At 44.1% G+C, this 14,232-nt stretch overlaps 1 protein-coding gene across 1 annotated transcript in view; it reads left to right on the top strand.

Moving 5' to 3' along the window:
- The window catches only part of SNX25 (sorting nexin 25), a 1,427,683-nt gene that overhangs the window by 1,204,037 nt on the left and 209,414 nt on the right, over nt 1–14,232 (top strand). The window contains exon 14 of the mRNA XM_044064925.1: nt 715–879. Coding sequence (XP_043920860.1) covers nt 715–879 — 165 coding nt within the window. The remainder of the gene's footprint in view (nt 1–714; nt 880–14,232) is intronic.

Below are 14,232 nucleotides of genomic sequence, written 5' to 3'. Positions count from 1 at the left end.
ATTTACTATGAGGGCAACAAAAGATCAGATGGGATTCTGTCTGCTTGTGTCCTGTCATTATAAAGGCTTTAGCAGTAATAAATTCAGTTGTTGGCAGAGCCACTTGAACACCTGCCTGCTACATTTATCTGGGATACAGTGACTGACCCTTCACTGACAGCACACGTTTGAGAATGGTGCATCTCCAGTTGCCGCATGCTTTTACCACACTACTAGCATCGTAGCAGTGGAGTTGTTTGTATGAGGTCTCTGGATCAGGATGCATTATGACACCAACTTCTGCTTGGTGGAGGCCCATTTTGAGGCTTACCTGGTACAAAGGAGTTCATTAATCCTCGTTTTTAAGGTTTTGTCTGTAGCTGCAGACTGAAGGTATGTAGCATCAGATGTTTGTTTAAAAAAAAAACTACTTTAATTCCTGTCTTCCAGCTAGTGGCATGTGTAGGTAAGTGAAAAAATGCCACAAGTAAGTTCAGAACCTTGTTTAATCTTTCGAGTGTGCAAATGTGCTATAGCATAAAGTGTGTGTAGGCATTAGAATTGTTAATGGTTTAACTTTTACTGAGCACTGGAAATGTTAAACAGCAAGTATTAACTGAGATGAACTGCTTATTATATGTAAAAAAAAAGGTAAACAGCTTCATCCCTAACTTTTAATTTTTTGTCAAAGCGTTGTTCTGGTTTAGATTCACTGTGCATGTCTTCTGTCCACAGAAGCTGCTGTCTGATGAGACACTGTGCCAGAGCGAGGCTGTCTATGCCTTTCTGAGCCCCTCCCCAGAGCACCTCAAGGGCACTGATGTACAAGGAAAGAAATCTATATTTTCACTTTCTTCCTTTCTGGAAAGATTTCCTGGAGATTTCTTTTTCCACCAGGAGGTAAGAAAATGTTTTTGTAATGAACTTCCAAGACATTCCACCAGGAGGTAAGAAAATGTTTTTATAATGCACATCCAAGATAAAGAAATATTAGTAGCTTAAAACATCACATGAACCTAGCATCATGTCTGTCCCATGAACAAGAGTTACAGTGTGACCAAATTGCTCAGTCTCTCCAGTGACTTTAACCCCTTAACTATCAGTAACAAGATAACTTTTCTCCAAAAACAGTGACCAGCGTATGATGAGATTATTCATATCTTGCATATTGTAAAACCAGTAGGAATCAGAGTTAAAAAAACACCTTTTCACTGTCAAGACACTTCATTTATTTTTATTTCATTAGGACATTAATTGTACTGACAAAACGAATAGCCATAAGTTGATGAATCTAAAATTGACTGCAAGTAGTCATGTCATGTTTGTTGGATCTGAAAAGGTAGTACAGTCATACTCTCAACTGTCCATATTTTCGCAGAATGTCCAGATTTTCGCCTCATATTTTTGGACTGTTTCTCATAAAATTTGTGGTTTTCTGGCAAATCACTGGGATGATCTGAGGATTGAAGTCGCCAAATAATGACATACATTTGAGTTTCAGACTCCAAATCCTTTAAAAAATGTATGATAACACAAGCCCTCTTACTCTAGAAACATTCTAAGTTTGAGAAATAGTGGTCGCAAAACGTACGGCTCTAAAAATGTAAACGGTTTATTTAATTAAATAAGGTAAGCACTTTCACCACCTTCCTGGTGGTTTCCTCAGACCATTAATAAAATAAAACATATTCAGACATGTTTATTTAATTAAATTTAATAAGCGCTTATCACCTTCTTGGTGGCTTCCTCAGACTATTAATAAAACATATTCAAACAAGTTTGTGTGTTTTGAATACGTTGTATTTTATTAATGGTCTGAGGAAGCCACCAGGAAGGTGGTGAAAGCACTTACCTTATTTAATTAAAATAAACCATTTATGTTTTTAGAGCCATACATTTTGCGACCGCTTTATTTCTCTTGCGTTTGTTTACTACTGACGTTTTACGGCCATGAATTTATCTCCATAGTATTTTATTGCATTTTGTCTATAACGTTCTAAGTTTATAACAGTGATATGTAAAATATGTCCCTATTTTTGGGGCTTTGTCCCCCCATTTTGTCAGGCTTTGTCCAGATTTCTTGCACTTAAGCGGTTGAGAAGTATGAGTACAATCAGAGATCAGCACAGTAAATTATTGAGTATTGTTCTACAGATTCCTAACATAACAGAGGGTTTATAATTATCCTTGCTGTAATAGTTATGATGGATGGGTAGAGATACCGCTATGCAAGAGTTCGGGTGGGTGTAGAAGTCTTTGGTGTAGGAAGTAACTTTGGTGACTGGTTTCCCATAGGGAGAAGGAGATTTTTAAATTTAGGATTAATATAATAGGAGCTTCGCCTTAGAGAAGAAATCCATAAAGGCAATGCTTGTAGACTTCAGTTTTAAGAGCAGATGTGATAGCATGGCAGTTTGATGTGACCATGGCATACATTTATTTTATTCCTTCCATCACTGCTGACTTCAGGACCTGATGTTTGTACCCTGTGTTGTACTTCCACAGTTCCCATACATCCAGCAAGCTCCTTAGTGTGTCCAGCCACTGAGAGGGTGTCTCATCAGGAAGATCACCCCATACATGGAGCTGAGTCATACTCTGTGTCATGTTTCAGGGAGGATGCACCTGCTGGCACACTGTGGAGCAAAACAGGACAAACAAAGCCATCATATTGCAGCTGGTAAGGACTTTGTTACATGGCTTACATCCTTGACCTCCTCAAGTTGACAATGAGTTATGCTTTTGTGTAGGCCGGGAGGCAATGAGAGGGCTACCATGAGCACGTGCCTGACACCCCCCCTGTTTTGAGTGGAGAGGTCACACCTACACCGTGGTTTCCAACTCCCAGTCCAGGCCTCCCCCTAAATTCTCTGAGTCCCAGCCTCCACCAGAGCTCATCAGACAGAGCTTAGAGCAGTCCCTAACTACCTAGATAGGCAGTCCCATTATTTCTTTCTGTGTCTGGTTCCATCAGTTGCCTGAGCTGCTAATCAAACTCAAATAAGTGTAGTATTCATGGGAAGATTGAATAGAGATTTGTGTCTCTAGTGAGAGAGGGTGTGCTGTAATGCATGAACTGGATATATTGAAATTTGGGAAAAACTGTGCATATTTGTTATTTCTTTTTTTATTTGCCAGTTAATAGAGGATTAGTTGAAGTCATCTTGGATGATTGTGTTTGGTTCAATGACTAGGGTTGCAAGTTGGTTTAGGTTAAGTGTTATAGACAGTGAGGAGACGTAGAGGGGGTTCTGTAATTTGCAGTGATTTACTTACTGGAGTTCTATATTATTATCATAATGGATTTGTCATGAAGTGATGAGGTTTGGATGAAAACAGATATGGCACCCCCCCACCCCAATCACTGGAAGGTCTGAACAAGTGATAGGCAGTAAAGAGGATGTGTTTTGCAGTGCTACCACCGTATTTTGGTGATTACACAGATATGTATGTAGTCCACTGTCAACTTTACTGTAGTGCTGGATAGTAGTAGGGGGGGAGAATGCTGTTCACTGACATCCTTTCTAGAAGACCCTACCTCCAATCTAACATTATATGTACACCTCTCAGAGATGGTTTATGCATAGGGTAGCAGTAAGTGGTTGTCAATGTATATAAGGTAGTTACTGCATTGCCTTATGGTGCCTAATGCTAACACATGGGCAATAGAAGGAGTAGGTGTAGATAACCATTCCATAGTAAATGAGATTTAGGTAAGTACTACATGCCTAAAAAGTAGCAACATGACTGAATACCTTATGGGGTTCCTCACAGTGCTTGTATACTATATGCAGTTTCCCACAGAGGTAGGGTATACAAGGAGTGATTTGAGAAAGAGGATTTTACAAATTATGCAGCACAAGGTGGCGCACACATTGCAGTGGGGTACACCAGGATGAGTGTTAGAAATCTGATGCACAGATATTCAGTGTAAGAGAAGCAGGCTTAACAACAGAATCACAGAAAAAACAGAATTACTAGAAAAATTAGAATGCCAGGGTACCATAGTATAAAGAGAAGACAGCAAGCTTGACAACAGAATCTCAGAACAGAAACCAGTACAGACAGATTACCAGGATACTACATTACCAGAATATTGGTTGTAATACCAGGTGACACAGGAAAAAGTATTGATGCTTATACTATAATGTAGTAAACCATTTGGTGTATTAGACAAAGAGCAGTATGAGGCCATGTGTCACTGGAATATACTAAAACCAATTGACATAGATGCCCAGCAAGCAGAAAAAAAGCACTGTAGTGTGATGTAACAAGTTGGCTGAGATGCTACAATACCAAGAGATCTGATATTGTCAATTTTTTTCATCTCGTCCTCACAAATGGGGTACTGATCCAATCATCAGATCCAACTCTGCCATTACTAAGCTCATGGCTACCAAAGAAGCTCTTGGATAGCTCCCCTTACCCACAATGCATCTCTCCATGTTCCCCCCTAGATCTCACCTGCTGCTTCACAAAGACGTGGTCCTTCCATTGAGCTCTTGGATCGTCAGGTTGTATTCCTTAAATTACTGTCTTTTTCTCATATTTTCTAGCCTTTCAATTCTCATATTTAATCCTTTTTTCTCCCCTTGTACTTAGTTTCATCTTTCTATTAGAAACCACTGTTTTATTAAGTTACTTCTCTCTATCTCTCTTTGTCTCTCCCGCCGTCTCTGTAATTATTTTTTATTACGGTACTTCCCTTCCCTCCTATACCTTTTAGGTAACCTTAAATACTATCATTAGGTTTTCCTTCCTTGTCCTTTCTCTGCCAAAAAAAAAAAGAAAAGAAAAAAGGTCTTTTGCTTCTTTTCCCTTTTTGTGTGTCTGGCTTCATTTAACTATGTCGGACAAACACGACAAGCCTGCTGGCTTTAAAAAGTGAACAAAATGTATTTAGTGATTCGCACTCTTTGTGCGTTTACTGTTTAGGGCCTCTCCACTTACAAGAAGACTGCTCTATATGCCACTCTTTCAACCATCGAGCATTGGTTGAAAGATGAAATAGGCTTATCTTGAAATGGATACTTCCCTCAGTTTTTGAAGAGGCCATTTCCGCTACTCCAGTTAAGCCTTCCATTTCAAAATCAAAGTCAGCTCAGTCTAGTCCAGCTACTTCCCTTTCCATGAAATCTAGTGATAAGGGCAAGAAGAGACATTCTTCGGCTCAGTCAGATATCTTGGACTCAAAGACCAAAACTTCTAAACATACTGAAAAAGATCTGTCTGGGCCATCGGCACTGGCTACTACCAAGTAGGACCCGGCTCCAAAACTATCTGGTAAGGATGGGCCAATTCCATTGGTACTGGGATCCAAAGAAGAGCCCATTTAAACCAATTATGACTCTCCCGCAAACTAGGTACTCTCCAACATTTGATACTGTTCCTTCCAGACTGCCATCACCTTTTCTGTCTAGGCTGAAGTCCTAGTCTGGCTCCTCTTCTGGTTCAACCAGGACCCTTACTAAGGATCATGTGGAGCGTTTGATGCAGAAGATTCTGTGGGTGCAGCTTATAACCAAATGACCGTTGACCTTGAGCCACTTTGTTCCCGGGCTTCTTAAGTCTACTACTTCCCCTCTGGATCCTCCTCTGACTTCAGAGCAAGTTTCAGAGCCCTCAGATCTGATACGCCTGTAGGTCAGATCCAAGAACATCATCTTCGGATCAGGTCTTTGCACTGAGCTCTTCAGCTTTCTCAGATCTGGAGAGCATCCGGAGGTGCAGTGACCCTCGCAGTCTTCGAGAGCATTTGACTCCCAAGTTGTCAGAGCAGTTGATGCATCTTGGAACTTCTGTGCAGGTGAACTTTGCTCCCGCTTCTACCCAGGGTGAGCTGTCTTCGGGACTGGAAGAGGCTTCATCTTGTAAGCATGTCTGTTCGGGGCCGGAGTCCTCTGCGGAGAGCAGTCAGCCTTTGGGGCCTTGGAGAAGGGTGATAGCTGCCACTGCAACTAAAAGGGTTTCTCCCCATTTGGATCCTCAGTCCCATCTGGATTCCATACATACTTCTTCCAACAAGGACGCTCCACTGTGACTGCGAAACCCAGAGCACCAGGATACCCAGAGGGGTCCCCTGTCTCATCAGATACCTCTCCTGAGTCTCCCACTGAAGAGGTTCCTTGGAAGACACTTTGTAAGAGGAAACATTTGTATTCCAATGAGGAGTCTGCCACGGAAGACACCAACCTCGATGAAGCAGAAGGGTCCCACTGTCACTTCCTTGAGGATGTATTCTTTGGGGAGATTTGTGATATCATGAAACAGAGAGTTGGCTGGCAGTCCAGTAATCCTTCTCTTGAGGAGTCTGTGTACCTGGCAGCTTCTGGTTCTTACCCATCTTCCTCCTGGGTGACTCCGCCAACCGGTGAGCTCATAGGTATGATCTCTCGGCATGCGTGGGAGACCCCAGATTCCATCGAGCCTGTTCCCCAGAGACCAAACAAGATAATTACAGCTCCATCCGATAAAGCCTTCTAGACTAAGAGTGTTGCAGTAGATACCATGGTCTTGGCAGGAGCAACCAAAAAGGAACTCTCAGATAAGAGCTCTACTGTCTACCCTCTGAATAAAAATTCTGGGGCGGTGGATAGATGTGGGAAGTATGTTTTCTCTTCCGTAACTTTTTCTTTGTGATTGCTAAACTATCTTTCCCATTTTGCTATGTTACAAAGGGATTTGATTAAGGAGTTATTTGATACCCTGGAAGGAGCAGTAGCTGAGGGGGTACAGCAAAAGGTAGCTTCCCAGCTAGTGACCCTACATTCTATAGCTAACTATTTCATGAGGCTTATTGCACATACAGCCGAAGGGACAAGTAGGGCAGCAGGTTCTGGCATCTCCATGAGGAGACATGCCTTGATGTGACTATATGACTTTGCTGAGCCCTTCAAGTCTTCCTTTGTCAACACCCCATTTGATGGTTCTTCTCTTTTTGGACCTAAAGTTACGAATAACCTTTCCAGGTGTGAGAAGGAAGGTAAGACTCTGTCTACTGTGGGCATATGTTTTTCTGTACCCTAGAGACCCTATTCAAAAGGTCAAAGAGGAAGCAGAAAGATGTGGTTTATGAAAACTCAGAGTTCTTACCAGGGCACACATGGACATTTTTCCCCTGGGGGGGTAATAATAAAGATAGATGCTGCCCTTGTGGCAGAGGAGGCCTGCAGAACCAGGGTTCCCGAGAAGCCTTTTTCGGGAAGCCCTTCCAGCGCTCCTGAAAGGAGGACTGATTGTCCACCTCTGGAGGCAATTGGGGGTCAACTATCCCTGCACTGAAGAGCCTGGCAAAACCTAACTTCCAATTGGTGGGTGCAGAGGATTATATCCAGAGGTTATCAGATCCCCTTCAATCAATCACCTCCCCTCATCAATAGAATCCCAGATGTTCCACTCAGTCAAAGGGAGCAGGCAGTTGTTCAGATTCAAAAACTGCTAGAAAAAGAGTCATCCAAGAGGTCCTCATAGACCAGAGAGGATTTAGAACTTACTCAATGTTCTTCTGTAGTCCTAAAGAAAACAGGGTACTGGAGACTGATTCTGGATCTCAGCAAACTAAACAAGTCAGTTCAATGCAACAAGTTCCGAATGGTCACAGTTCAGTCCATACTTCCATTCCTGGAGAAGGACAATTGGATGTGCTCAGTAGATCTTCATGGTGCATACTACCATATAAAGATGAACATGCACTGCAGAAGATACTTACATGTCTGGTTGGGAGCCAGCCATTTTCAGTTCAGAGCACTGCCGTATGGTCTCACAACAGCCCTCAGAGTGTTCACCAAATGTATGGCAGTGGTTGTAGTTCACCTGAGGCAACAAGGAATCCGGGTGTTTCCTTATCTAGATGACTGGCTCTTCCCCTCCCCAACCAGGCATCTGCTGTTAAATGCACAGAACCTAAGTTCTTCAGATTTGTACAGAATTAGGTGTCACAATAAACTACCAGCAATCACATCTGGAGCCTCTACAAACCTTGGAATTCATTGGAGCATTTTTGGACACTACTCAGATGATTGCCAGACTTCCAACATCGAAAGTATTAGCAATCAGGTGACAAATGAACAGGTTGCTTCGAAATGGGAAGGTAGCTGCTTGTCATGTTCTTCAAGCTTTAGAATTGATGGCTGTGGCAATAGTGTTAGTCCCATTGCCAGATTCCACATGAGGATACTACAGTGGCTTTTAGCTGCTCAGTGGTCGATTGTTCATCATTCCCTGCCTCACCCTCTTATGGTGGATGCAGTCAGAACAATTGTTACAAGGTTGACCCTTTGTTCACCCACAGCCGCAGGCCTCGATAACCATGGATGCCTTCCAGATTGGGGGGGGGGTCATTATCTGGGGAGGATAGTTCAAGGAACCTGGTCTGCAGACAAGGTGAATCTGCACATCAGTGTCCTGGAGAAGAGAGCAGTGCTTCTAGTGTTGCAAGCATTCCAAGCTACTCTTCCTCTGGGGACGGTTGCATTTCAGTCAGACAACACGTAAGTGGTCTTGTACATAAATCACCAATGGGGAACCAGATCTTACCCTCTATGTCGAGAAGCCCTCAGGGTGTGGCAGTGGGTGATCTCATCAAAACACTTTCTCATAGCAACTCACATTCCGGTTAAGTCCAACGTGATCGTGAGCAAGTTGAGCAGATCTATTCTCATGCCTCAAGATTGGTCCCTCAACCCAAAGGTTGTGGAAGACATTTTCTGCAGATGTGGCCAACCTTGTTGCGACCATTTTGCTTCCCCCCTAAACAACAAATGCAGCAACTACTTTTCCCTAATCTCCCCACAAAGGGAGTCTCCGAGGGATGCTGTCACTCATGATTGACCCCCCTCAATCTATTTTACGCCTTTCCCACATTCCCCTTAATCCCAAAATTCCTTCAGAAAGCAAACAGATTGAAGAGAATACTAATCCTCATTGCCCCATTCTGGCCTTGCCAAATTTGGTTTCCCTTTCTCTGGCCTCATCTTCTGAAGAACCCTGGATTCTGAAAAGCTTTCCAGAGTTGCTGTCACATCCAACAAGAATGACTCAGCCAAGTCTTCACAATCTCAAGCTAACGACTTGGTTTCTCCAGTTCCGTTAATTGCCAGACAACCTATGCTGTCCTCACCAGTCAGACATATTTTGTTATCTCATAAATCATTCACCCAAAAACTTTACAAAAGTAAATGGAAGGGATTTGTAATTTGAGCTCAGCAATGCAATGTAGATCCTATTACAGCCCCTGTTCACTTTCTTAGATTTGGTGGCTCAGCTTTTTAGTGATACAGCATCTGCCTCTATAGTTAAGGTTCAGTTAGCAGCTAGGATAACTTGTCGCTAATTTCCCACAAAATTTGCAAAGCCATTCTAAAAGGGACTCTATTGTTAAGACCACCTTACAGAGATCCCTCTCCTCCATGGGACCTCAATCTAGTGCTGTGTTCTATTGTTCAACCATCATTTGAACCTGCAGTGTCTTGTGATATTAAGTTTCTGTCCTGGAAAACCATATTTCTAGTGGCAATTACATCTGCAAGAAGAATTTCAGAGATCCAAGCTTTGTTGTCAATATCTTTATTTGATTTTCCACAAAGACAGAGTCTGTCTGTGTACCAACTCCTCTTTTCTTCCCAGAGTTTTCTCAAATCAATATCAATCAAACCATCCATCTGCCCATCTTCTTCCCTAACTTCAGCAACAAGGGTGATTATATTCTACACTTGGATGTGCATATACATGTACAGATGTTCTTTGTGTTTCACTGTTGCAGTCATCACATTTGGGTTATCTCTGCCAGGGTAGCCCTCGGCCGGCCTGAATACCCGAGGCTTAGTATTTCTGTCAGTTGCTGTCACTTCAGGACTGACATCAGGCCATCAGTAGTATAAAGTAAGGCAGCTGATGCCATTACATCAGTCTGTCTTGCCACAGAGCCCGAAGCAGAAGCTGTTCGCATGAGTGCCAGTCGGCTGCTACCTGAGTTTCATCTTCCAAATTGAAGCTGAAGTCTTCTAAAGCTAAATACCCCATTGGGGATCCTTATTTCTTGCACTAACCGATGTCAGAAAAAGTTAACAATTGTCTCGCCTGTGGAAAGCAGATACCACGCCGAGACTTTCATTCTTACTGCGTCACTTGCTTAGGCCCAGACCATGACGTCCCCTGCTGTCACTTCTGTGCTTTGTTCAACGCCAGAGCTATACATCGTTGGGCCCTTGTTGTAGCTAGATATCATCTCTTACAGTTCTCGAATTCCGGTATGGCTTTGGTAAGCCATCCGACAGCAGATCTTCTGAAAAACATAAAGATAAAGACAGAGACAGACCCCACAGGTCCAAACCTACTGACAACACTTCCGTTAAGCTAGTTGTCAGTTCTCCGGTCCTCAGTGAGGAGCTTTCACAGCCCCTGATGACAGCTTCTATGGATTCGCAGGCTGCTTCTGAGACCCTTTTGGAGTCCGGTATGCTGCGAAACTCTTCTTCGACTAAGGATCCTGCAGTTGTCTCTCCCTTGGATGGGTCTAGAGCCGCTGAGCAGGCACCGGCTTCCGAGGATGTCCTTCGCACTACCAATTCTCGACACAAACCGACAACTTCTTTTGCATCTATCATTCTTTCGAAAACTACTAAGTTTCTTAGGCCCAGGGTATGAACCACACCGAAGAAACCGACGACCCAATCTCAGGCAGCTGCTTCCTTGTCTCAAATGCTTAAAATGGCGGAAGATCTTATCATGCTGATCAGGGGAGGCCAAGCTACCCCTTTCAAAAGAAAGAGGTCTGTCCCCTGTAGTTTTGTCTGAACTGGAGTCTGGTGACTCTGATGCATCTGAATATGAAGACATATAACCCTTCTCTGCTTATGAAGATTCTGATGCAGAAGATTCCATTCCTTCAGCCTCTCCCCCAGAGGACTTTTCCTTTGGGGAAACCCTTCATACCTTAAGGGAGCATTTCCATTGGGAAAGTAAGGACTACCCTCAGTCTAAAAAGAGACTCAGGGAATTCTTAGATCTTCCACAGCACAGAACCCTGACCATTCCCACAGTCCTGGTTGTTGCGGAGGATGTTTTCCTGGAATCCAGTTTGACTCCTGACACCCTCTCTTCTGCACCCAGAAAACCAGACAGGTATTACAGAGTCCCTGACTCACACAAATCTATTTTTAAAAATCGTACTGCTGACCCTGAGGTAATTTCTCAAGGGCCTAAAGGAATTAAAGCAACCTCTGCTAAGAATCCCATCCCCTCAGATAGGGATTTCCGAGCACTAGACAGATGGGGTAAAAAAAGTATACACCTCAGCTACTCTTGCTATCAGGGCACTAAATTACCAGTTCCATATGCTAAAATTTCAGCAACATACCCTTGAATTCCTCAAACAAAAAATGTCTTCTTTTCCTGCTTGTGCAGAATCTAAAGAATTACAAGAGTTAAAGCATTCTGCAAGTCAAATAACTAAACACACCTTGCAGTGTGGTTTTGACACCCTAGAAGCTTTTTCTGGGCAGCAGTCACCAGTTCTGTCCTTAGAAGCCAGTCATGGCTTAAGGAACAGCCCTTGCCGGACCATGTTAAATATAAATTGTTGGATGCCCCCTTGCACAAAGACAACTTATTTGGCACTAAGGCAGAAGAGGTCTTAAAAAAGATGGAAGAAAAAGCAAAATCTATGCAGACAATTACGGATTTCTTACAGGTCCAGCCACCCAGGTTCAGCAGGCATTGCCCCTCCAAGCACTGGTCCTTTCCTGCTCCCACCAGGTCAGTTCAACCTAGACTCCATGGAAGCAGACCCCCCAGACAGCAGCCACAGGGAATGCAGAGATCTAAAAAGTGGACTTCCTCCACTTCAAAAACAGGAAGTTCTAAACCACCCCCTTATGGTAAGAATTCACAATGACTCTCCTACCCCACCCTCACTTACCTCTAGGAGGAAAACTCTCCATTCACGCAAGCACCTGGGCTACCATTACCAATGACCGCTGGGTTCTCAACATAGTGTCCCAGGGATACAGATTTTCTTTCCACACCCTTCCAACTCCAAAAGGGTTCCCAGATCTACCGCCAAACCAGTGGGCAGAGGTGCAAAAGCAAGTCCTTTCCCTGCTCTCTATGAGGCCAATAGAGCACGTTCCTGCAGATCAGAAAGGCTAAGGTTTCTACTCCAGACTTTTTCTGGTACCCAGAAAAGGGGGGCACCTGGCACCCCATCCTCGATCTATCCATTCTAAACACCTTCCTGGTGATACCAAAATTCAAAATGCTCACCCTCCAGCAGCTGCTACCCATGCTCTCCAAGGATGCTTGGCTAGCCACCCTAGACCTAAAAGAGGCCTACCTTCACACTCCTATCAGGGAATTATGCAGGAAATATCTCCGTTTCAGGGCAGGATCTCTGCACTTTCAGTTTTCTGCACTTCCCTTTGGCTTATGTACTGCTCCCAGAGTTTTCACAAAATGTCTGGCTCCGGCCATTGCCTTTTGCAGAAAAAGGTATATCCAGATTTAACCATACTTAGACGACTGCCTAATTCAGGCAGACAGCCTGGAAAAGTTGCTCATGCACCTGGCCTTTATAAAGTCCCTACTAACCTCCCTAGGGTACAGAATCAATGAAAAGAAATACAAACGGGTACCCACCCAAAGGATTATAATCCTGGGAGCAAACCTGGACACAGCATCCCAGATGGCATTCCTTACACCAGAAAAGCAAACTTTCCTGACAGCCTACTTCTCTCAACTAGCCACCAGACCCCAGTTATCTGCAAGGAAAATCCTGCAAGCTCAGGGGTTCATGGCATCTTGCATTCTACTCATTCCATATGCCAGATTGCATATGAGGAACCTTCAGTGGTACCTAAAAAGTATTTGGTGTCAGCACTCTCAAGACCTGGAGAGACTTAAAGACATGATACCTTGCCTCACAAAGGAATTTCTCTGGTAGGCAACAGCATGCTCCCACAACAAGGGACTACCTTTCTGACCACCCCCTGCCACCCAGACCCTCACCACAGACACATCAGACTATCCCTGGGGGTGCACACCTGGACGGCAGGTGCATACAGGGCCAATGAAGCCCACAGCAAATCTATCTGCACATCAACCAAAAAGAGATTATACCTGTCCAGCACTCCTTGACAGCTTTCAAGCCCCTTCTCTCTCTCTCCAGGGGCTCTCCTTATCAAAACAGACAGCACCACTGTGATGTGGTATATTAACAAGCAGGGAGGGACTCACTCCTACCCTCTATGCAGGCTGGCCATGACCCTTTGGCACACAACCCCTGCAATACAACTTCACCTGTTAGCACAATTCCTAACAGGTTCTCTAAACTCTCTTGCAGACCACTTAAGCAGAAATCTTCTGGACCCACATGAGTGGCAGCTCAACAAAAGAGCCTTCACCCTAATAACTCAGAAATGGGGCATCCCGAAGGTCGACCCCTTTGCCTCCCACACCAACCATCAGCTCAGAAAGTTCTGCATCAGGGAGCATCACTGCATGACTTGGAAAGTGGATGCCCTGTCCTTCCCCTGGGTCAATCTATCGGTCTATGCATTTCCTCTACTACCTCTCTTCCCCAGGATACTGCTGAAAATAAAGGAGGAAAAACCAAGGACAATTCTTATTGCTCCAGACTGGCCTCGCCAGCACTGGTACCCACTGCTGTGCAGCCTGTCCCCACTGCCACCATGGCATCTCACTCAGATGCCAACCTGCCTGACCCAGAAGGAATGAGAATTTATGCATCCCCAATTGCAGACCCTCAGTTTGGCAGCTTGGCTTATCCCATAACCCCCGATCAGTCTGCCAACCTCAGTAAACAGGTTCTAGATGTTATACATGAGGCCAGATGCCCAAGCACTAGAAAATCTTTTTCTGACAAATGGAAAAGGTTCTCTACCTGGATTCAGGCTAAGGGAGCCAATACAGCACAGCCCTCCCTCCGTCTCATCCTGGATTACTTAGTTGACCTGCTACACAGTGGTCTTTCTTTTTTCTCTATTAAAATTCATGCCTCTGCTATCTCTGCTCATTTCTCCACTGAGCAACCCCTTTTCTTATACTGTCTGATCAAGCAGTTCCTAAGAGGGGCTAGCAACTTGAATCCACCCAGAAGAGCACCAACCCCAGCTTGGAACCTTAACATTGGGTTGGAAAAGCTCACCCTGCCCCCTTTTGAACCAGCCTCTTCAGCAGAGCTAAAATTTCTCTCCTGGAAGACTGCTTTCCTTCTGGCCGTCACTTCAGGCAGAAGGG

Source organism: Protopterus annectens, chromosome 3.part0 (genome assembly GCF_019279795.1).
Source record: "Protopterus annectens isolate FY-2018-M chromosome 3.part0, PAN1.0, whole genome shotgun sequence".
Classification (NCBI taxonomy): Eukaryota; Metazoa; Chordata; order Ceratodontiformes; family Protopteridae; genus Protopterus; species Protopterus annectens.
Note: the sequence above shows the minus strand (reverse complement) of the source record. Positions and strands in the feature narration are given on the sequence as shown.